Below are 22,864 nucleotides of genomic sequence, written 5' to 3'. Positions count from 1 at the left end.
TTCTTGAGGATATAAGGCTATATGATGTATGAACATTACACACAAACAGTTACAGACTATAATAAGGGCACACAAGTCAATGCTGGAGCTTTACATTTATTTGGAGAGCAGTTATGGTGAAGTCAACACAAAAACAAGCATCAGTGATGTCTGACTGATGCAAGGCCACAGATTTAAATGCATTTTAAAAGAGTACTTCACCGATAGCATTGGACTTATCGATAAAACAACAAAAAGGAAGTTGAAACTCAGCCCCCTGGCCGGCTGGTTGGAGAGCTCAGAGTCCGTGGATCTTTGGCTTTTGAAATCGCTTACGGCTGTAGAGCAGCACGTAGGCATTTGGAGATTGCACAAGGCTGTCCGGTACCTCTCGGATCGCCGAGTCGTCAAAACAGTGCCAGGTCTGAGTCAGGGCGTTGTGGCACAGAGCTGTGTAGTGACCCATGTGAAGATGACCTGTGTGGTTCTAGAGAAGTAGAGGGTTCATTAACATGAACATTATATAAAAGACAGAAATTGTGGACAAGATCAAAACTAAACTCTTTGTCCGCAATGCATCATTTCATGCAAATATTATACTCGTTTAATTTTTATGTAAGCGAGTGCTGTAGTTGCCATTTTTGTGTATCGTATAAAAAAATCTAATCAAGACTGTCCTCCCCAAATGTAGTATTAAAGAACAACATCACTCAGCAAGCCCCGGATTGCATTATAAAGGAGATATGACCGCTGCAGAAATGCATTGCCATCCTGGCATCATAAAAATATATGTGAAATAAAGGGGAATGATGTCTTCCTTAAACTCCAAAAATCAATAAGAAAAAACTAATAAGAAAACGTCGAACTACACCTTCCAGATTCAAAGAATCAATTGGTATTGTAATAAATTGTAATCTAAATTGTAATTTAGCCAGTAGGGTTCCTTATATATGTTTACTGACCACAACAGCATATAGGCGGTATGAAGAATATGAGGTGTTCTGTACTGAGCTGGATAGAAACGGGGAGAGATTGAGCCTCATGGAGAACACGACATTCGTCCTCAGTTTCACCTGGTTCTTCCCCTTACAACCAAACCTGCAGACGAGATAAAGATCATATTTCAGAAGTGAAAGTATCATGGTTTACAGCTAATAATACCTACAACATTAGTTCTCCAGGGCATTTAGACATAGTAGCCCTTCATAATAACTCAAGTTAGTGTATACAAAATGCAAGGCTCTTCTTGAATGAATACACATGATTGATTGTGAAGGTCTGTTGCTCCATATGAAGACACTGTTAAGTACGTTAACATTATGAATGCTAAATCACAGTTAAATTATCCATAATGAATAGCTCTACATTTATAGGATAACTGGGCAAAGTTCCTCTGCTAATGAAGATCATGTGGACCTTTTAGGTGAGATTGTTTAATATGTATTCATATATTATGATTTAAGTTATAAATCACATGCATTTGTTCAGATTACTAAAGAGTCATCAATTAAACATGTACCCTTATTATTAAGTTGCCTTTAACACATTGTTATTTGTCTACCCACCGTTTCAGGTGCAACATTAGGATTTCGGGAGGTTTGTCCAAACAAGTGCGGACTGCCGTTTCTCTCCTCATCCCACACACCGAACACAACATCTGCTCTCCTCTGGTCAGGATAGTCTGCTCGAAGAACAGTGACAGGCAATCCTGCACAACATAGAGACAGGAGTGTGTGAGAAAGTACGGAACAAAAAGGCCAAGACAGCCAATATTTAAATCTTGACCTGCATACAGTCTGGATGATGTTGTAAAAAGGCACCTGCAGCAGATGTTAAAAAGTACCTGAATGGAGCACTTAATGATGTCTGTTGGAATTGGCAGTGACAGTACAGTGAAGGTCTGTGTGCTGTGTGTCTGGTGGTTGCAGTGCATGCAGAGGGTCATGTAGCCCAGCTGGCCCTCAAACAGATGTGAGACAATGGTGCTGGACTCCCCCGCTGCACTGGCACAGTTGCTATTCTGGTCTTGTCTTGGTTGTCGTCTTGAGGAGTGCATCTGGCGCTTTGCAACCTTGTAAACAGATATACACAGATTTACTTTCTGTAGTTGTAGTGATTTGCCACAGAGAGGTACGTGGTGAGGGATAGATGTTGCTGCACCAACCTTTTTGAGGTCGTCGTGTAGTGCATTGAGGAGAAAGAGCAGCAGTTCCTGGGCATCTTGCTGGGAGTAGTTGTTGAACTGGGGGAGGATGGAGCACAGCACAGACCTGGCCTCCACAGGGGCACAGCTGGAGCTCCTTCCCAGCCACATCTCCTCCAGCAGGCGGACAAACATCCCAGCCACCCGACACTTAGACCTGCATGAACAGAGGCCAAACCGCTGGAGAAAAAACATGACTGTCAACATTCAAGTGAGTCAGCAAGAGAGATGGTGGGGGGCCTTACCTTCCCAGCTCATTGCGAGTGTCCTGATTAAGGAGGTGCTCCACGAGGGGCACAGAGGAACACAGACACTGTAACACAGCATTTAAGTAGCAGGAGTTGCCGGAGTTATCCAAACCGCACACTCCTGGTCTGTTCCAGCCCGACTGCAACTTCACTGCAGAGCTGCAGCCTTGTTTCTCATTTTCCACACTGATGGAATTCATCCTGCAAGACCAGTGAACAGAAACCCCAAACCATATCCTTATTCCTGTTCCTCAACGATGCAAATTGTATCATAATTTAATATAGTCACGTTTAAAAACCTAACAAATCGACATAAATGTTTGTCGTAGATGAAGCTGCACTGAAATTAATTGAATTCAAAATAACGGAGCCTTCCACAGTTAGCCTTTATACAAATATATTTTTAGACATCAAATACTTCAGAAATAGAAAGTCATCACTGGCTTGTCTATTTGTTTCACACATCTGTGAAGGCTATTATTAGCTTGACTTGAAACACTAGAATGCTACGGTAAGACTAACCATGGCTTAGAATGATTTGTTAAACTTGTGTCATGGTATGAGCTGCTATTTAGTTGTTGCAGAACAGGCACAGTGATGCTGCTGTCCATAGCCAGCTTTGAGGCCAGAGTCCTGGTGAACTCCGTCAGGTGGACGCGCCTGCCTGAGTCCTGGTTCTGCAGAGTGTGAAGCGTAAATGTGTTGATGCAGATGATATGTAGTGTCACCCAGATGCCTGGGAGAAGCACATCTTCCACTGCTCCCTTCAGGTCTGACAGAGGAAACAGAGCAGGTCCGGTCCAGCCCTGCAGGTGGGCTACAAGTTGAGACAGTGAGTCCTCAATGAGTGGTGGAGATGAAGATGATCTTTGAACAGTTGGAACAAAATCAATATCGACCCCCAAGCCAGAGAGGATGTCTGTGAGTCTGCCTTCCATCCAAGCAGAGCTGTCCAGCTGAACCAGGTGTCTGTGGCTGCAAAAAGGTCTCAGCAGGTGTCCGACCACCTGCTCAACCACAGGTTTCCTACTCTGCTTCTGGAGATGCTCGGGACAGTACAGATACATGTTACAAATGAACCCGGAGCTCATGTCACAGAGGAGGGCCAGACGGAGAGAGCAAGGCCCCTGCTGGTAGGAAAGTCTGTATTTCTTCACGTTTAGGTTGTGACCAGGTGTGTATAAGGCCTGGTAGCGCCTGGTTAAGTGGCTACAGAAAGCAGAAAGGACTTCCAACTTGTCTCCATCTTCCAGTCTGGTCAGAGACAGGAGGTTGGTCTGGAAGCTGTTTCTCTTCAGGATGCCCTGCCATCCATCCAGTTTTAGGGTCAGCTCAGAGCCAAATCTGCAGTTCTCTCCTACAGACAGACCGCTCTGTAGGACTATAGAGAACAATGTTAAAGCCTCGGCATACTCCTCCTCAGAGAGATCTGCACCTGGCTCTCTGCTCTGGCTGTATGACGGACGGGTAGCTCCTGCCTTCACACCAGTAGCTCTCCTGATCAACTTCCGGATGGCTCCTCTGTCCAGCACTTCCAGCAGGAGCTCTCTGGCTGTATGGTAGACCTGGTAAGTAGGTCCAGTCTGAATCCTAGTAAGTGGCTTCACTTTTTTGGACTTGAAGATGTTCGGTAAACACAGGCTGTCCCTCTGGGAGTCTCCATGCAGCTCATCCACCAGGTGGCACTCCTCTGACATCCATGTGCACTCCCGTACTGACAAAGCCTTGGCCTTCATCTTAGCCTCTTTGCTTGGGCTAAGAAAGAGCCATCTTAAAATAGTGACGGCTTGTCTCACAACAGAGACCTCTGATCTAAAACCACTATGATATGTCAAGAGATAAGCCACAAAAGCATAATTGCTGTGTGCCTGAAATTCCTCCCTGTAGCCGATTTAGTTCGATGACAAAGGGGGAAGATAACAAAGACATAGAACGCAGAGTTTCTCTTATCCTATTGGGTGTTTGACAAACTGTGTGTGTGTGTGTGTGTGTGTGTGTGTGTGTGTGTGTGTGTGTGTGTGTGTGTGTGTGTGTGTGTGTGTGTGTGTGTGTGTGTGTGTGTGTGTGTGTGTGTGTTGGTCTGTTCTCAGGTGAAGCAAGCACTCTGTTACACTCATGAGAATCTGTAAATCACCAGGGATCCATTGTAGTCAGACAACTGTATCTTGGCAACACTTATATACCATACACTTAAACCACAGTGCTGCTCTCATGACATTATTGTGTCCTCCTGTGCGTGATATAAGGGTTTGGCTTGATAGCAAACCATCTAAGCTAAGGGGAACTCTGTATGTTATCAGCTAGTTCACTATTTGAGGTTTAAAATCTTTCATACACTCCACCAGATGGGACTGTAGAATAATGTTTCAGATGCAGATTTTTAACCTTATGTAATAAATACAACCCATGTACAGCAGCTTTTAGTCAGCAACAGAAAATAGCAACATCCAATAGCAACATCCAATAGCATTCTGTATATTTTCTTTTATTCTTTTTTTCCCATTTTGTCTGCCCACTCAGCGACAGCCAATTCTCTGTCTGTTCTGCATCGCTCTCACTGCCACTGTTGCTCTATGGTGCATGTGGTGCTTGTAATGTCCCCTGGATCCCACCCCACTTCATGCAAATATCCTGACAGCTAGGTCAGCAACAAGGACACGAGCCCCTCACTGGCTTCCCACCCCTGAGCACTGGCAAGTCAGAGGTATCAGTATCAGGGACGGTGTACCCGGGTCTCTGTGGTGGAAGGTGAGTGATTTTGTTCTGGCATCCACATGCATTCTTATTTTACAGATTGTACTGAATTGCCCATTTCTTCGGTGTGCTGACACATGTTGCTGTTGAAGTGACCTACTACTCTAGAACAGGCTATGATCTTAAATGTAAATAAAAAAGGTAGCCCCATCACTATTCAGATACAGCATTGGAACGTGATAGCACTCCCAAATTGATCGACGACAACAAAATCTAAAAAACAGCTGAAGCCATGAATGTTTTTTAAAGGTGTTGAAGACTTGGTTACATCTGTATATGGATGGAAATGCACGTGCACTTGCTGCTGGTAGGAAATACTGCAACAGATACACTGTTGTACTGGTATCAGCTTTCACTACACAGCAGCAGGATTTGGTTGGGCTTGACGCGTGGAGAGAGCTTGTACACGAAATCCCAAAGTCTTAGAAAGGAAGACTCTTCAGTTTCCCAAGCTAACACTCATCATCTATTAACAGTGTATCCTGTGTGTAGCCCCTGCTGATGTGACATCACAGAAAAACTGCCCCCTCATGTTTCTGGCTCTAGGAGACAGAAGTGTATATTTAAGAAAAAACAAGACAAAATGTCCCAGGAGATTAAAGATGAAATGTTTCAAAGCTGAATGTCAGTATTGTTTCCCTGCTGCACAAACAAAAGAGACCGAAAGCAGGCCTTTCTGAATTTGTGCATAGGTCACCTTCGGTTTTCCTCATTCATGCAACTTCATAACTTGCAACAATCTGGTTGGTTTAAGGCAGAGGTGTCAAGTAACAAAGTACAAATACTTCATTACCTTACTTAATTAGAAATGTTGGGTATCTATACTTTACTGGAGTAATTATTTTACAGCAGACTTTTTACTTCTACTCCTTACATTTTCACGCAATTATCTGTACTTTCTACTCCTTATATTTTAAAAATAGCCTCGTTACTCCTATTTCAGTTCGGCTTGTTTTCATTCCGGCTTGTCATCGTTAAAAAAAACACACACAAAACAAAAACCTATCCAGATAAATCGCGCCATCCAGATAGAGTGAATTTGATTGTGGTTGATGAGAAGTATAAGTATACCATTCCGACACCCTATTGGTTTGTACGCGATCCATCGCACCTGCACACAAATCACAAATAGCAGACGTATGTAGCCTAGTATGAAGATGTCCGTGGCAGAGACTCAAGAGAACTCAAGCGAAATATCCCAACCAAGCACCAGGAGGTTGGTAGCCAGGAAGACCAGCCAACCTTTCTACATCCCTGGCCGTACCTGGAAGAATTTTTTGAAAGGGTTGGACATTAACATTATAGTCATTATGGCCTTTAGAAAAATGTTTTTTTGGGGAGGTGGGTAGTGCACTATAGGCCCCTGTGGCGCAGCCTAAGCTTTTGTCCTTAATGGCATTTTCCCCTTACATTACTTTTACTTTTATACTTTAAGTAGTTTTGAAACCAGTACTTTTACACTTTTACTTGAGTAAAAAGCTTGAGTTGATACTTCAAGTCTTTTTAAACCCTAGTATCTATACTTGAGTAATGAACGTGAATACTTTTGACACCTCTGGTTTAAACAATGTTGTCTGTGACATCCTACACAAATGTCTTTGTTACTTGCTTTCTTGACAGCCCATAGAAACGTGTTCTACACTCAGTTACACAGTCAGATCTGGAAGCTTCCCAGTAAAATTACAGGCCAGTGAGCAGCACTACTGGAGCTGTCCAAGTTGAAATGCCTGACTCAACAGCACATCAACACGGCTGATGGAATAAAGGCCGATGCAATTCATCTGCTTTCTTGCCCTGATTTATCACCACAAGAACTGGAGGCCCACCTTTTGGATTAACACAACAATCTTTTGAACAATATTTTGAGTTCATATTTGCCAGATCCTCCACAGCTGTTTAGTGATTGTCAGATCAGCGCTAAACGAGCCAACCTGCATCCTATACTATGTTCCTGCAAAAGAGGAAGCTGCAGTTTCAGGAACCAAGTTGTCGAAAGAAACTGGCATACTGTGCAAGCATCAACACTTAAGTCAGTTAGCTAGCTATGAAGGGTTAAGGTTAGGCTAAAAGACAGGGTTTGGGTTAGGGTAACGGTAACTACATACTAGCATATACCCGAAAACCAGAGCTTAGGAATGCGGTCCAGAAACTACAGCTTCCTCTATTGCATAAACATGCTAATCCCTGCATCACCTACACAGGAAAGAAGTGATAGCAACATCACTTTAGAGGTGATGATGTCCCTACCTACAGGCAAATAAAGTTATAGCTAGCGCAACTTTATCACTTGATGGTTGCATTAACACAAGTGTAACAATTGTATAAGCTATTACTTTGCTTGACTGTAGATGGCACACATCAGCATGTCTACATTTGCTGGTCTAAACTGCTGCTTCTACTTTTCTTTACCAGTAGGCAAGTTGGACTAGAGCTGCACATGTTATCTTGCGGGTGTGCATTTCCTGGTTATAGGTGCATTAGCATCAATTACAGTGGTGTTCTTGTTTCACTGAGCTCTTTCTATTGGGGCAAAATCAGTTCATCAAATAAAGTCTGGACAATTTCAGCCAAACTATTCAGCCAACATTCTTTGTTTTGACAAAACACATTTTGCTTCTCCAGATTTGATCCAAAATTCACCATATGGGAACAGAAATATCCGTTGTAAGCCTTCAGTTTGGCTTAGGCACAATTTTAGTAATCCAAGCTGTTTGGCTGTGAAATGCAGATATATTTGGCAATGAAGAAGACAAGAGGCATTTCTCAGCATTGTTTTGCCTGAGTATGTTCAAAATTAAATAATGAGTCCCTAAAGTCCCTGGATTAATTTCAAAACAATCCCGCCATCATTGGTCTAAGGTTCACCTGAGATTTTATCTGTAACCTACAAGTGTCCTAGCAAAAAAAATAAGTGTCTTTTTTACCCATAAGAGAAATAACATTTTAAGACTGCAGAATTGTATGACACTAACGCTGTACATTTCTGTCGCACACAAGTAGGACTAAACAACTATATGAACAAACAGTTCCTCAGTAAGAGTCTTTTTCCACAGTGAATCTGCTGCATCGCCGGGGCGTCGTGACAATATCCTGCCTTCTGTCATCGGGGGTGGAAGAATCACACAATTACCTCAAGGGCTCTGGAAGCTCTCTTGCATAAATCAAATCCACTTTCATGCTCAAAATATGGTAAGCCATTAATATCAAACGCCGTTGTCTCTCCTTCAGTACACCCTTTGAGCTTTCTACACCTTCTAATATAAGAGCTATTCATTCACCCACAGAAAACATACAGTATCCACTGTTACTGCATGTGCTTTACTGAGAAGTGGCCAGTTCATGTCACCCACACACACAATGGAAAAAAATAAAAAGGTGATTTAATTTTAATGTAAAACACATTGCAGTATATCAATTTATCTTGTAGCTTGTCACTGTCAAACTATTGTTTTTTGTTAATTTTGATATACTGTTGGGCTGTTTGTCTATAATAACGCATCATATTTTATAAAATGATTACATGTACATGTAGTGTACAAAAAAGCTTTCAAGAGTATCTCTGTCAAATAAATGTAGTGGAGTGAAAAAAAACATAGTTCTCCTCCAAAATGTAAGTAGAGGTATAAAATAGCATCAAATGGGAATACTCAAGTAAAGTACAAGTACCTCAAAATTGTACTCAAATACTTTGAGGGAAAAAAGAGTCAATTATATAAAGATGTAAGTGGAAGTGAAACATCACTGCTGCCGCTCACTTATTTCCTCTAATGCTGCTAATAAGGTGTGAAAGATCACACGAGTTAGTCTGACTAATAACACCGCAGGGACTTCATATAATGACATCTTGTCTCGCTCAGTCTCACCTTCCCTTGCATACTGATTGGGTGAATTCTTTCTACAACCGTTCATTACATGCATCAGACAACACAAGTAGCTATTTTCCTCCTTGGTATATTTCAACAATCAGCAAGAACATTGAGTCACTGATTTTTTTGCTGTACACCATAAGTGCTGATGCTGTTCACTTCCCTGCGCTGTGGTAGATTTAGTATCACACACACACACACACACACACACACACACACACAAACACACACACACACACACACACACACACACACTTGTTCTTTAATGAGGAACAAATTGTCTTCACCTTATATGAATAAAAAGGCAAAGTACACCCGTGCGAATATAAGACGTGAAACTGCATTTCTAATTATAGCTGTGGTGCCTCCCGGGATGTCTATGGGAAAATACATTATGCTACGTTTCTACCAGAAAACAACACACAGTACTGCACGTTATCAGTTGTAGAATAGTTTGATATCTAGATTTACATCAATTTTGTTTCTCCACCTTTATCTGAAACTGAAATGTCTGTATTTACAGTGGAAAAGTCCACACCCTGAAAAAGGTCAACTTTGTTTTGGAAAACACAAGGAATTGTTATTGTGGTGGTAATGTATGCAGGCTTTCTTGTGAGCAGTGCTTGGAAAACTGGCCACAATGTAAATAGAAAAAAAAAAGGTGGAAAATGTGGAAAACTGATAAGTCTGTCAGTCTTTCATGACTTATGACCCCTTTACTATCCTTGGGTAAACTGACGACCCCTGACTAAGTGACATATTTCATGGATATACCTTATTATATTCAATGCATAACAATAACACTGTTACAAAAATAAATAAATTTTTAACATACTGTCCTGTGACCACAGAGATGAGATTTCCCGACCAAACCCGACCCCAAACCCGATCCCAAACCCGACTGAACCCGATACCGAACCCGGTACCAAACCCGACTGAACCTGACCGAACCTTATGCTGAACCCGAACCGAACCTTATGCTGAACCCGGCCGAACCTGACCGAACCTTATGCCGAACCTGACCAAACACAACGACCCCGACCGAACCCGATCCCGAACCCGGGTTCAGGCAAAGATTTTCAGCTCTAACTGTTACTCCATTTTAATGCCCCAGGGAGGTAGCATTCACATGTCAACCTAAAGCTATGCAGCATCGGGAGTTGTTTCTCAGCTCAATAAAAGCCTTGTGAAGCAGTAACGGGATGTTTGATTTGACATAAACTACAGCTCCTATGGGAGGGTAAACCAGGCTTAGCATTAAAGCTACACTCATTAATAGTGTTATATTACTTAATGCAAAGGGTAAACAATTTGATTGCATAGTTTGCATAGACTGAGTCCATTATAATCTGAAATAGCTGGTATGTCCAGTCAAACATAGCGGCATTGCATTACATCGCATGTGAACTCATTTAAATTTATTACATTTAAATGATTAGGCAAGGCAAGGCAAGGCAGCTTTATTTGCATAGCACATTTCAGCAACAGGGCAATTCAAAGTGCTTTACATGAAAACAGATAAAAAAATTTAAAACAGATAAAATACAAGAATAAAAGTTACAGTGCAGTATAAGAAATGAAACATTGAAGAGCAATTAAAACAGTTAAATATATAAAAGCAGATAAAATAGGAATTTCTCTTTATATGCTTATATAGATTGTCATACAGTGTCAACAATGCAACTTCAGTATAAGAAATGAAGTTATTTAAAGAAAGGCAACATCAAATAGATAGGTCTTCAGCCTTGATTTAAAAGAACTGAGAGTTGCAGCAGACCTGCAGTTTTCTGGGAGTTTGTTCCAGATATGTGGAGCATAAAAACTAAATGCTGCTTCCCCCTGTTTAGTTCTGACTCTGGGGACAGCAAGCAGACCTGTCCCAGACGACCTGAGAGGTCTGGGTGGTTCATAGTGTACTAGCAGATCAGAAATGTATTTTGGCCCTAAACCGTTTAGTGATTTATAAACCAGCAAAAGTATTTTGAAATCAATTCTTTGATGCACTGGAAGCCAGTGTAGAGACTTCAGTACTGGAGTGATGTGATCCACTTTCTTGGTCTTAGTGAGGACTCGAGCAGCAGCAGATTAAAACACTGTGCTATTTTTCCAGATTGTCAATATTTGTCATACTGTATGGCATATTGTACAGTAGCAGAGCATGTTAAAAGCATTATGTGCAGGATGGTATCTGTCTTACTCAGATTCCCAGGTGATAGGTCTCCATGGACTTTCAAGTTCTGTGGTTTCTGTTTAAAGCAAAAACAACTTTTATAAAAACAATGATCTCATCAAATTTGATAAAAATATCACCCACCTACATGTACTTACCTTTTTCTTTAACAAAACATGGTATCATCAATATTACACCATATTGTATGATATTAATGACAATCTTTTGTCTGCTGTTTGAGTTGACATACACAGACGAAACATTGTATTAACATTTCTGGACAAGAAGTCCAACAATACTACCGGAATTATAGTATTAAGGCAAAGAACGAAGAGTGACAACCACATACAGTTTGAAACCTCCACATCACCTGTGGGCCTACACAGGGAGGGGGGACCTCAGTGATTCCCAACCTTTTTGTGACCCCTTTACTATCCTTGGGTAAACTGACAACCCCTGACTAAGTGACATTCATGGATATACCTTATTATATTCAATGCATAACAATAACACAAAAATTGTTACAAAAATAAATACATTTTTAACATACTGTCCTGTGAATATTGCCACAGAGATGAGATTTCTCGACCGAACCCGATCCCTAACCCGATCCCGCCCGAACCCGATACCAAACCCGATACCAAACCCGACCGAACCCGATCCCAAACCCGATACCAAACCCGACCGAACCCGATCCCTAACCCGATCCCGAACCCGCCCGAACCCGATACCAAACCCGACCGAACCCGGTACCAAACCTGACCAAACCTGATGCCGAACCCGTCCGAAACCTGACCGAACCTTATGCCGAACCAGGCTGAACCTGACCGAACCTTATGCTGAACCCGGCCGAACCTTATGCCGAACCCGGCCGAACCTGATGCCGAACCTGACCGAACCTTATGCCGAACCCGGCTGAACCTTATGCCGAACCCGGCCGAACCCAACCGAACCTTATGCCGAACCCGGCCGAACCCAACCGAACCTTATGCCGCACCCGGCCGAACCTGACCGAAGCTTATGCCGAACCTGACATATTTCATGGATATACCTTATTACATTCAATGCATAACAATAACACTGTTACAAAAATAAATACATTTTTAACATACTGTCCTGTGTATATTGCCACAGAGATGAGATTTCCCGACCAAACCCGATCCAGAATCCGGGTTCGGGCAAAGATCTTCAGCTCTAACTGTTACTCCATTTTAATGCACCAGGGAGTTAGCATTCACATGTCAACCTAAGGCTATGCAGAAAGCGGGAGTTGTTTCTCAGATTCTGTGGTTTCTGTTGAAAGCAAAAACAACTTTTATAAAAACAATGATCTCATCAAATTTGATAAAAAATATCATCCACCTCCATGTATTTACCTTTTTCTTTAACAAAACATGGTATCATCAATACTACACCATATTTTATGATATTAATGACAATCTTTTGTCTGCTGTTTGAGTTGACATACACAGACGAAACATTGTATTAACATTTCTTGACAAGAAGTCCAACAATACTACCGGAATTATAGTATTAAGGCAAAGAACGAAGAGTGACAACCACATACAGTTTGAAACCTCCACATCACCTGTCGGCCTATGGACCTTTTTCACAGCAGACATTTTGACTACTGCATAGTAGGAAAAGCACAGCTGAAATTGATAACCTTAACGATGGCTCAATTCCATCAAGTGTCCCAGTAAGCTATTTCAGTGAGTCAGCATGCACAATTGACCCTTTGCAAACACGTCACACGACCACGTGAGGGCACCATGACGGACGGCTGAAGCACAGGCTAAACAGTAGTGGACGAGCGGAAAGTTTCATAGTTTCAATCAGTTTGAAATACATAACACTATAAATAAACTGTATTTATGGCTTTATATGGATTCTTCTATTGAACAACGTTGTCGTGCCGTTATCGGTCGAGGTAGGGCATCTTGTAGGTGCTCACAAAGCGCAGTATTTTGAGAAGTTGGAGATAGCAGGATTGGATACTAACCCTTAATTCTTCCTCCCTCCGTTTTCACGGACCTCATTAAATCACAGAGTCTGCCCGACTTCAGTCCACACTATCTGTACCACTATGTAGTAAAAGGGTTATCCCCATATACTGGTTCTGATCTCAAAGCTTTTAAAAGTCTGGATGCTAACCAGTTATTTGTAGCTGGTTGGGTTACAGGTACGCGATGCTACGCTAACGGCGGGGGGAGGTACCTCATAATGGCAAAGATAAGACATCAATCTAATGTTTATTTTGTATTAACATCTATTCTTTACTTAGGTAAAAATTTATATAACACGTAGCCCATATTTTTAGAGGACATGGTCGGTCGTGGCTTCCCACATACCGTTGTTCACTGGGTGTGCCAATGCAACTTCCTAGCTAATGGATGCCTGAATGAATCCCAGCTCTGGGAAGTGCAGTCATTAATTATCTATCACACGTTAATCCATGCAGTAAATCACGGAGTGTCTATGATCAGTAGTAACCACACATAATTGTAACATCTAGCCATCTTCTTATCTGTGATTATATTCGCTGTGTAGCCTATGTTTAGATTTGACCGGTGGATATTACGACGCAATGGGCAGCAGCTAGCGAGCAGTCCCAAGCTAGCTGCAGCTAGCTCGTCAGCTAGCCGGGGTAGGAGCTCCGCAGACCCGCATTTAACTCGTTTTTGAAGCTAGTTTCCATGCCATGTCATCTTTAATTTAACCGATATTTTTTGTATGTGTGTTAAGTTAAATGATCAAGGGAACGACTTTCTTTTTTCGATATGTAGCTAGGTCAGTGAATAACCGATGTTAGCTAGTTATGTGGGTCATCATCGGGTTGGACCTGTTAGCAGGACAGCTGGTTAGCACGGCAGCTAGCTGGTTGAGGATCATTTTATTTATCACTCATTTAAAACAGAAAGGCAATACATACACATGCTTGTGTTGATGAGGATTACTCTGCATGCTTGTGTTGGTGAGGATTACTCTGCAGATTGTGAATGTGAGAACACAAACACGAACGAAAACGTACGAGTTTAGCTTGCCGTCCATCTACAGCATAGCTCTTCCGCCGTCCGTCATGCGTTCATAATTCGCGCGAGTGGAGCGTGACGTTACGTGCAAAGGGTCAATACCAGGGCTTCTCCTAAGTGGAATGCAGCCATCATTAATGGTTTTGAATACACCTGTGCTTTTCCTACTATGACATGTGAACATATCTGCCGTGAAAAAGGTCTATACAGGGAGGGGGGACCTCAGTGGTTCCCAACCTTTTTATGACCCCTTTACTATCCTTGGGTAAACTGACGACCCCTGACTAAGTGACATATTTCATGGATATAACACTGTTACAAAAATAAATACATTTTTAACATACTGTCCTGTGAATATTGCCACTGAACCTGGTCGAACCTGACCGAACCTCATGCCGAACCCGGCCGAACCTTATGCCGAACCCGTCCGAACCCGACCGAACCTGATGCCGAACCCGACCGAACCTTATGCCGAACCCGGCCGAACCTGTCCGAAGCTTATGCCGAACCCGGCCGAACCGGACCGAACCTGATGCCGAACCTGACCGAACCTTAAGCCGAACCCGGCCAAACCTTATGCCGAACCCGACCGAACCTCATGCCGAACCCGGCCGAACCCAACCGAACCTTATGCCAAACCTGGCCGAACCTGACCAAACCTTATGCTGAACCTGACCAAACCCTACAGAACCCGACCCCAACTGTACCCGATCCGAAACCCGGTCGAACCCGATCCCGAACTAACCCGATCCCGAACCCGGGTTACATTTAAATGATTAAAACACTGTGCTATTTTTCCAGATTGACTGAACCTTATGCCGAACCCGGCCGAACCCGACCGAACCTGACCGAACCAAGAGCCGAACCTTATGCCGAACCCGGCCGAACCTTATGCAGAACCCGGCCGAACCCGACCAAACCTCATGCCGAACCCGACCAAACCATACCGAACCCGATCCCGACCGAACCCGATCCCGAACCTGGTCAAACCCGATCCCGAACTAACAATGATCTCATCAAATTTGATAAAACATATCACCCACCTACATGTATTTACCTTTTTCTTTAACAAAACATGGTATCATCAATATTACACCATATCGTATGATATTAATGACAATCTTTTGTCTGCTGTTTGGGTTGACATACGCAGACGAAATATTGTATTAACATTTCTTGACAAGAAGTCCAACGATACTACCTGAAGTATAGTATTAAGGCAAAGAATGAAGACTGACAACCACATACAGTTTGAAACCTCCACATTACCTGTCGGCCTACACAGGGAGGGCTACTTTTTTAACATACTGTCCAGTGAATATTGCCACAGAGATGAGATTTCCCGACCGAACCCGACCCCAAACCCGATCCCGAACCCAATACCAAACCCGACCGAACCTGAACGTGCGTTGTTAGGGACGACGCAAAGCCGAGTGAAGTGTAAAATAAATTAATAAATGGCAGCATGCTATTAATGCAATTTAAAAAAATTAATCGCAATGCGATTAACGCGTTAATGCTGACAGCCCAACAAAAAAGTGATGTCATAGTATATTATATTGAATAAAAGTCATAAAAAGTCATAGTATAGTATGCAAAAGGAAGTCTAGAAAGAACATGCAAACTCCACACAACAAGGCAAAGCCCGGACTGGGGATCAAAGCAGGGGTAATAGTCTGCAATGCCTATTTGATGTTGCTAGTTGGAGCAGTGCTAATCACTGAGCTACCGTGCCACCAAATAACAGCTGTTGAAAATAGTCATATTATAGTATGTCGAAAAAAGTGATTAAAAAAAAGTCATAATATAGAATGGTGAAGAAAGTCAACGTATAGAAAGTTGAAAAAGCAGTGTATAGTATGTTGAAAAAAGTCATATTATAGTATGTCAAAAAAAGTGATAAGTCAATATAGTATGTTAAACAAAGTGATTAAAAAGTCATAATATAGTAAGTTGAAAAAGCGATAAAAAAGTCGTGGTATATTATGTAAAATAACGTGATAAAACAGTCATAATTTAGCATGTCAAACAGTCATAGTATAGTGTGTCGAAAAAAGTGATAAAAAAGTCATAGTATGTCAAATAAAGGACATGAAAAAGTCAAATTATAGTATGTCGAAAAAAGTCATAGTATAGTATGTCAAAGAAAGTCTGGAAGAACATGCAAACTCCACACGAAAAGGCCAACAATGTTAATTAGTTTCTCCCAAATAAATGCTCATATTATTATTATAGTATTTGGAAAAAAAATCATAGTATAGTATGTACAAAAAGAAGTCATAGTATAGTATGTCAAAGAAAGTCTGAAAGAACATGCAAACTCCACACAAAAAGGCCAACAATGTTTTTTTTAATTTAACCTTTATTTATCCAGGTAAGTCGATTGAGAACAAATTCTCATTTGCAACAACAACCTGTCACATTCATACCTGGAAGCTGCCCAGTACAACCACAGTCTGATCTGCTGGCCACTGAGCAGCTCCACTGGAGTGGTTGTTCAGGTGGTGCTAATGAAGGAGGGACAAGCATCGCTCTTTCACTTTCCCCACCAAGATTTTATCCTGTCGGTCTGGGGATTGAACCGGCGAACTCCCGATCCCAAGCTCGCTTCTTTAACTTTTAAGCCACCTAACGTTTGCAGTTTTTCCCAGAGAAATGCTCATTATTATTATAGAATGTTGAAATAAATCATAGTATAGTATGTAGAAAAAGTCATAGTATAGTATGTCAAAGAAAGTCTGGAAGAACATGAAAACTCCACACAAAAAGACCCAGCCCGAACTTAAAAAGTCATAGTATTGTATGTTGAAAAAACGTTATATCACAGTATGTCGAAAAAAGTCATAGTTTAGCATGTGGAACAGTAATAGTATAGCATGTTGAAAAAAGCGATACAAAAGTGATAGTATAGTATGTCAAAGAAAGTCTGGAAGAACATGCAAACGCCACACAAAAAGGTTCAGCTCAGACTGGGGCTTGAACCAGGTGTCATAGTCTGCAGTGCCTACTTGCTTGTGCTAGATGGAGTAGTGCAAACCACTGAGACAACCAATATTGTTTAAAACAGTCATAGCATAGTATGTCAAAAAAGGCAGTAAAAAGTCATAGTATAGTATGTCAAAAAAGGTCATAGTATAGTAGGGGTGTGCATTAGCACTGCCCTCACAATTAGATTTGATTACGATTCACTAGGTAACGATTCAATTCGATTCTACGATGCATTGCGATGCATCAAAATTCTACTGCACACAACAAGGCAAATTTTTCATCAGTCATGATGCAATACAAGCAGTCAGATATTGAACAACAGATTTTATTGGCTGCTATGTGTGTATTATCACTCTCCTGTATCTTTGACATAAATGTCATTAAATAAAATAAAATTGAATGGTACAGGGTATTGGATATGGCATTTTCAAACCTGAAAAAGAAAACATAAATCACTGCTTTCAGTGCTTTGAATGAGAAATGTTTCTCTTCTCTCTGCTTTAGAACCATTTGAAATTAAATAGAGCAATAACAGCCAACTTTTTCCAGCAGTGACTGCAGCACATGTGATACAATCTGCCAATCCTCGCTAATATAATGTGCCGTTATGATTACATAGGACTCTGTTGCGACTGAAGTCCAGGCGTCACTTGTAATGGCTACACGACTGGCTTTACACATTGATTCCATTACCTTTGCTTTGGTTTCTTTGTACAATGCGGGAAGCGCAGAATCAGTGAAGGTAGCTCTTCTCGGTAGCTTATACCGGGGCTCAATTGTTTTAAGCATGTGGCGAAACCCCGCATTTTCTACCACAGAATGGGGATCCTATTCCTATCCCTAATAGATCCTTCGCTATGAAACATGCCACCGATCGTGTGATCCTCTTTGCTCTCTCGGAGTTGTGTGGCAACGTTGACACTAGCGACTCGTCAATTCTTGGCTGGGATGTGTCGACTTTTTGTGTTGTTGTTGAAGCCAACTCAGGATGCCAACGATCAACGTGGTTCGTGAAGTTAGTTGTATTGCCAACGTGCTTGATTTTAGTGTGGCAGGTTTTACATACCGCGTAAGTCTTGTCTAGTTTCCCATTAACTTCGTAGAATCCAAAATGTGCCCAGATGTCCGCTTTCCAAGCTTTGGGTGTGTTTTTAATTACCCGTCTATTGCGGTCATCTCCCTCCGCCTCAGCCATCTTAATTGTTGTTGTTATGCCCTCGGAAGTAATTGAAACTTCACAACTTTATTGTCCACTCAAGGCCAGAAAATTAACAGCGACATAATCGATTATGGCACTTTGCCGCATCAATGCTGAATCGTGCATGCCCCACATTGCGATGCATTGACGAATCGATTATTGTTGACACCACTATAGTATAGTATGTCAAACAATCTAACACAGAATAATCTAAATTCCTCTGGAGAATGTAGGCATCGATCTTGCTACCTCTCACATGCTAAGTGAGCACTGTACCATTTGAGCCAACATGAGAAACGACTGTGTACCTCCTTCTAGATCGTATCTTCCTCATCTACTCCATACCACATTTTTCTGGACTTACTAGGCCTATGTAAACACTCAGGGTGTTACCTGGATCGGACCTTTACTTTGGATACATGTAGAGGCAGATGAGGTGGCCGAGTGATTAAGGAGATGGACTGCTAATCCATTGTGTTCTGCACACGTGGGTTCAAGTCCTGTCCTTGTCGAACCAATGTATGTTATTCTGCTACGGTTACATGTCAACAATATAACTTTGCTACAATGTTATCAGTTTCTCCCAGAGAAATGCTCATGCTATCATTTATGTAGTATAGTATGTTGTATGCTATGTTGAAAAAAGTGATAACAAAGTCATAGTATAGTTTGTTGAAAAAAGTGATAACAAAGTCATAGTAAAGTATGTCCTAAAAAGCCATAGTATAGAATGTCAAAAAATTATTTATATTATTATATTATAAATGCAGAAAAAGCCTAAAGAAGCACTAAACTTAAACAGTGAAAACACAAAAACTGTAAAAGATATAAAAAAGCTGAATCATTTTCTAATAGCGGAAGGTTTTGTGAATAGTTTAAAGTTTGAATGGCATCTGTCGGTAAAAGTGTGGGAGTAGCATTTTGAAGTGGAAGAAGCATGAAGATGATTTAAAGATTGCTCCATTGACTTTCAATGTAAAAAGAGAAAAGCTTAAAGGTCCCACGACATGGTGCTCTTTGGTTGCTTTTATATAGACGTTAGTGGTCCCCTAATACTGTATCTGAAGTCTCTTTCCCGAAATTCAGCCTTGGTGCAGAATTACAGCCACTAGAGCCAGTCCCACAATAAGCTTTCCTTAGTATGTGCCATTTCTGTGTCTGTAGCTATTGAGGAGGAGAGGGGGGGGGGGCAAGGTGGGAGTGTGGCCTTGACCAACTGCCACTTTGCTCGTTTGAAAGCCATGATGTCTCTCTCTCATGGGCGGGCCAAATTCTCTGGGCGGGGAAAGCAGAGAAAAGGGGAGGTAACCTTCCTCCTTATGACCTCATAAGGAGCAAGATTCCAGATCGGCCCATCTGAGCTTTCATTTTCTCAAAGACAGAGCAGGATACCCAGGGCTCGGTTTATACCTATCGCCATTTCAAGCCACTGGGGGACCATAGGCAGGCTGGGGGAACTCATATTAATGTTAAAAAACCTCATAAAGTGAAATTTTCATGCCATGGGACCTTTAATATTTCATACTAATGGAAGAAAAAAAGTGAATACAAGCACAGATGTCCTTAAAGAGCTCAACATTTTGATATTGGAATGGTTTTCGTAGCTGAAAGTATGCAGAAGTAGTAGGTCAGCGAAAATTGTGCAGAAGAATCAGATAACAATACTGTAAATGCTGCTGAATCAGCATTCACACAATTATGTAGGAACAATTCAATTAACTTTATTTCACCAGGATAATTCAGTCTGTATCAATACTAATGTATACAGAATACAATAGGGGGTACATGTGTTGAAAATAGAACAAAGAAACAAGATGTTATGTTGTGGAGAAAGATTCATTGATTATATATCTTTTTTTTATAGTGTCCTGGCCACGATGTGCAACAATAACATGAGTTACAGGCAAACAACATAAGACAGAGAACACAAAATGTACTACAAAATGTAAATTAAACAAAAATTAGATTATAACAATTATGAATTACAGTTTTAATAAAAACATGTGAAAGATGTTATCCTAAAAAAAAACGTCTGTCTAAACCAGGAAAATAAGTAATACCAATCCAATGAATGTTGAACCACCACCACCCACCCTTAGCTCTAATACCAACACGTGCAATTTCAAATAAGGCCATTAGCCTTGTAGTGACAGAAATAGTCTCTTATAACCATTTCAAAATCCAGATGATAAAGCACAAAAGTTCAGTTATTTTTTTTAAACAGAGAAACATTTGATTTCAAATAAGACTGTAAGTAAGTAGTTTTATTTCTATAGCACCTTTCAAATCCTAGGGTAAAAGGTGCTTAACAAAAGATGAAAAGGTTAAAAGAACAAGAGATGAGTACAACACTAACATTACAACACCAAAAACTGTGACAGTTTCATTCCTCATTTTACCTTCAAACAAAACATGGAGAGAAATAATGCCCTCCAATGAATGATTAGAGGAAAGTAAATTCAAATGTTGATTGAAGAAGTCCTCTGCCACTCCAAGGCATGTGTATTCTGCACATCTGGCCCCCGCTGTCAAAATGGTGCGATGGGTATGAGATAACAATATTGTCATTTATCATGCAAATGCATATAACTTATATTGTCAGTGATATAAGTTGGTAAGTAAGTTGCTGTACTTGATCCCATTTAAGGGTCAACCATAGACCTTTGCATGGCCTCCTCCAACTCCTGAGGGAAATATCTTTCTCTGTAGATGCTAAATGCTCCACTGTGTTCACCAGCCAGTTGCTAACTGTGTCTGTTTGGTGCTAAGCAGGTTGTTTTTAGAGCTTTTCCTACTGAAAACAGCTGTCTGCTGCGGCCAAAAAGCAAATCTGGAAGTCTGATGTCAAAGCCACACGTTGCTGAGAAGTCATATAAAATGATATGCTGATCTGATGTCAACGGTCAGCACACTTTGTAACTTTGGCAGTAGTTAAACCTTTCAATGTGCCAAGTGCCCAAGAGGTGATGTCTATTTATAAAGGCACTTTGTGTTCTAACTTTAGTATCCAGCGCTCTGCACAACTCTGGTCTGAATATGGACAGACATTCTGACATCGAGGTGCCATAATGAGCAGCCTCAAGTTGTAGCAGATAACTATTGGCTTGGCTTTGTGTGAACATGAATTCAACCTCACTGCAAGACCTTTGCCAAAAAGGCCATTACATAAAGTTATTTCAGTGCCTTCCATTGGAGGAAATTCTGTAGATGCTTTACCAGTTCCTGGTCTTTGCAGACATCTCCCACAATGAGTTTTGATTGGCCTTCCATGGAAAGAGAACGGCAATCATGACCTTAAATTAGTAGGCGATGCGTTAAGCTTCTGTCAGCTGATGGGGGGCGAGTTCAGCTGCTTATCCTGGAGTTCCTGGATTTTATTTTTAACCTGACAACACCAGACAGGCCCGGGACCTCCAAGGGGGAAGGATAAGTGTCAGTCAGCAGAAGGGAGGAGGGAACTTCAGAAAGTGAGGTATGTAGGTGCAAGACTAAGGAGAGATACACAATACAATTAGTCGGAAATTGCAGAAAAAATGTGCAGACGAAATGGCAGCAGAGAGGGGGGGATTCAAGTGTTGACATCTGAGCAGAGATGCTGACAATTTAATCAGAAACATCAAACATCTTTTCTGTAAAAAAGAGAACAGAAAAGAGGAAGCTGCAAGAAATATATGAGACTTGTTTACAGGGGACATGTGAGACGGTGGGAGTGAAAACAGTAAATATCACACATCATTTTGATTTTGACCTACATTTCATTTTTAGATGCTCCTCTTATGAGGTACCTTAGCTTTCATCTGAGTATTCCAGCAGGGTTTATTCACTGCGGCTGAGGATTGTATTGTTACCAAGAGAGCAGAAAAACAACAGAGCTAGCCTAATTTTTCCCAGCAGGAAGTAGCAGCAGTGAAAAACCCAGGACCAGCTGGGGCTGATTATAGTGAGCCAACCTGCTCCAACCTTTGTACCACAGCTTTCCCCTTCCTGTTAGGTTTAAAGTTTTTCAAATGGCAGCAGAGTCTCTGGTCTGGTCCGAGAATTGTTCACATTATAAACCAGTTTTCAACACATTTGGCTCATGTAGACAAACGGTACATTTTTATCACATTTTGGCACAGAACCAATTCACCTTGACACCAAAAGATTATGCTGTCTTAGGCTGTTTTAACATGTATCCAAACATCAGAACAGCAGCAGTAGAAAGTAAGTTTATTTACTCAGCATTTTCAGGCACTTTCTTACTACTTACTAAGATTATACATACAATCAGCTTACAAAATATGATGCATTGTGATGGATGAAACTACCCACCAGTATAATTAACATTGTTTTTTTAAAGATTACTTTTTTGGGCTTTTTCCACCTTTATTTGATAGGACAGCAAGGTGAGAGAGGGGGAAGACACAGGAAATCATCACAGGCCAGA

The 22,864-nt window shown here is 41.3% G+C and overlaps 1 protein-coding gene across 1 annotated transcript; it reads right to left on the bottom strand.

Annotated features, from left to right (window-relative positions):
• Positions 1–76: 76 nt before the first annotated feature.
• LOC116054651 (putative ubiquitin carboxyl-terminal hydrolase 50) lies at positions 77–2,682 on the bottom strand. The gene is made up of 6 exons (XM_031306313.2): positions 2,428–2,682; positions 2,144–2,339; positions 1,823–2,050; positions 1,545–1,687; positions 942–1,077; positions 77–466 (listed from the first exon to the last, which is right to left on the bottom strand). The coding sequence occupies exons 1-6, from the start codon at positions 2,628–2,630 to the stop codon at positions 278–280; spliced, it is 1,095 nt and encodes a 364-aa protein (XP_031162173.1). The 5' UTR covers positions 2,631–2,682; the 3' UTR covers positions 77–277.
• Positions 2,683–22,864: the final 20,182 nt, after the last annotated feature.

Source organism: Sander lucioperca, chromosome 3 (genome assembly GCF_008315115.2).
Source record: "Sander lucioperca isolate FBNREF2018 chromosome 3, SLUC_FBN_1.2, whole genome shotgun sequence".
NCBI classification, from domain to species: Eukaryota; Metazoa; Chordata; class Actinopteri; order Perciformes; family Percidae; genus Sander; species Sander lucioperca.
The sequence above is the reverse complement of the archived record's forward strand: the minus strand, read 5'-3'. Positions and strand labels throughout refer to the sequence as shown.

What these genes read in the sequence shown, in the direction of transcription:
- LOC116054651 (XM_031306313.2), bottom strand. Translation starts at nt 2,630, where the DNA reads ATGAATTCCATCAGTGTGGAAAATGAGAAACAAGGCTGCAGCTCTGCA. An exon ending in ACTCGCAATGAGCTGGGAAG is followed by an intron (nt 2,340 to 2,427) that starts GTAAGGCCCCCC and finishes CTGTTCATGCAG; the next exon opens with GTCTAAGTGTCGGGTGGCTG. An exon ending in TACACGACGACCTCAAAAAG is followed by an intron (nt 2,051 to 2,143) that starts GTTGGTGCAGCA and finishes TCTGTTTACAAG; the next exon opens with GTTGCAAAGCGCCAGATGCA.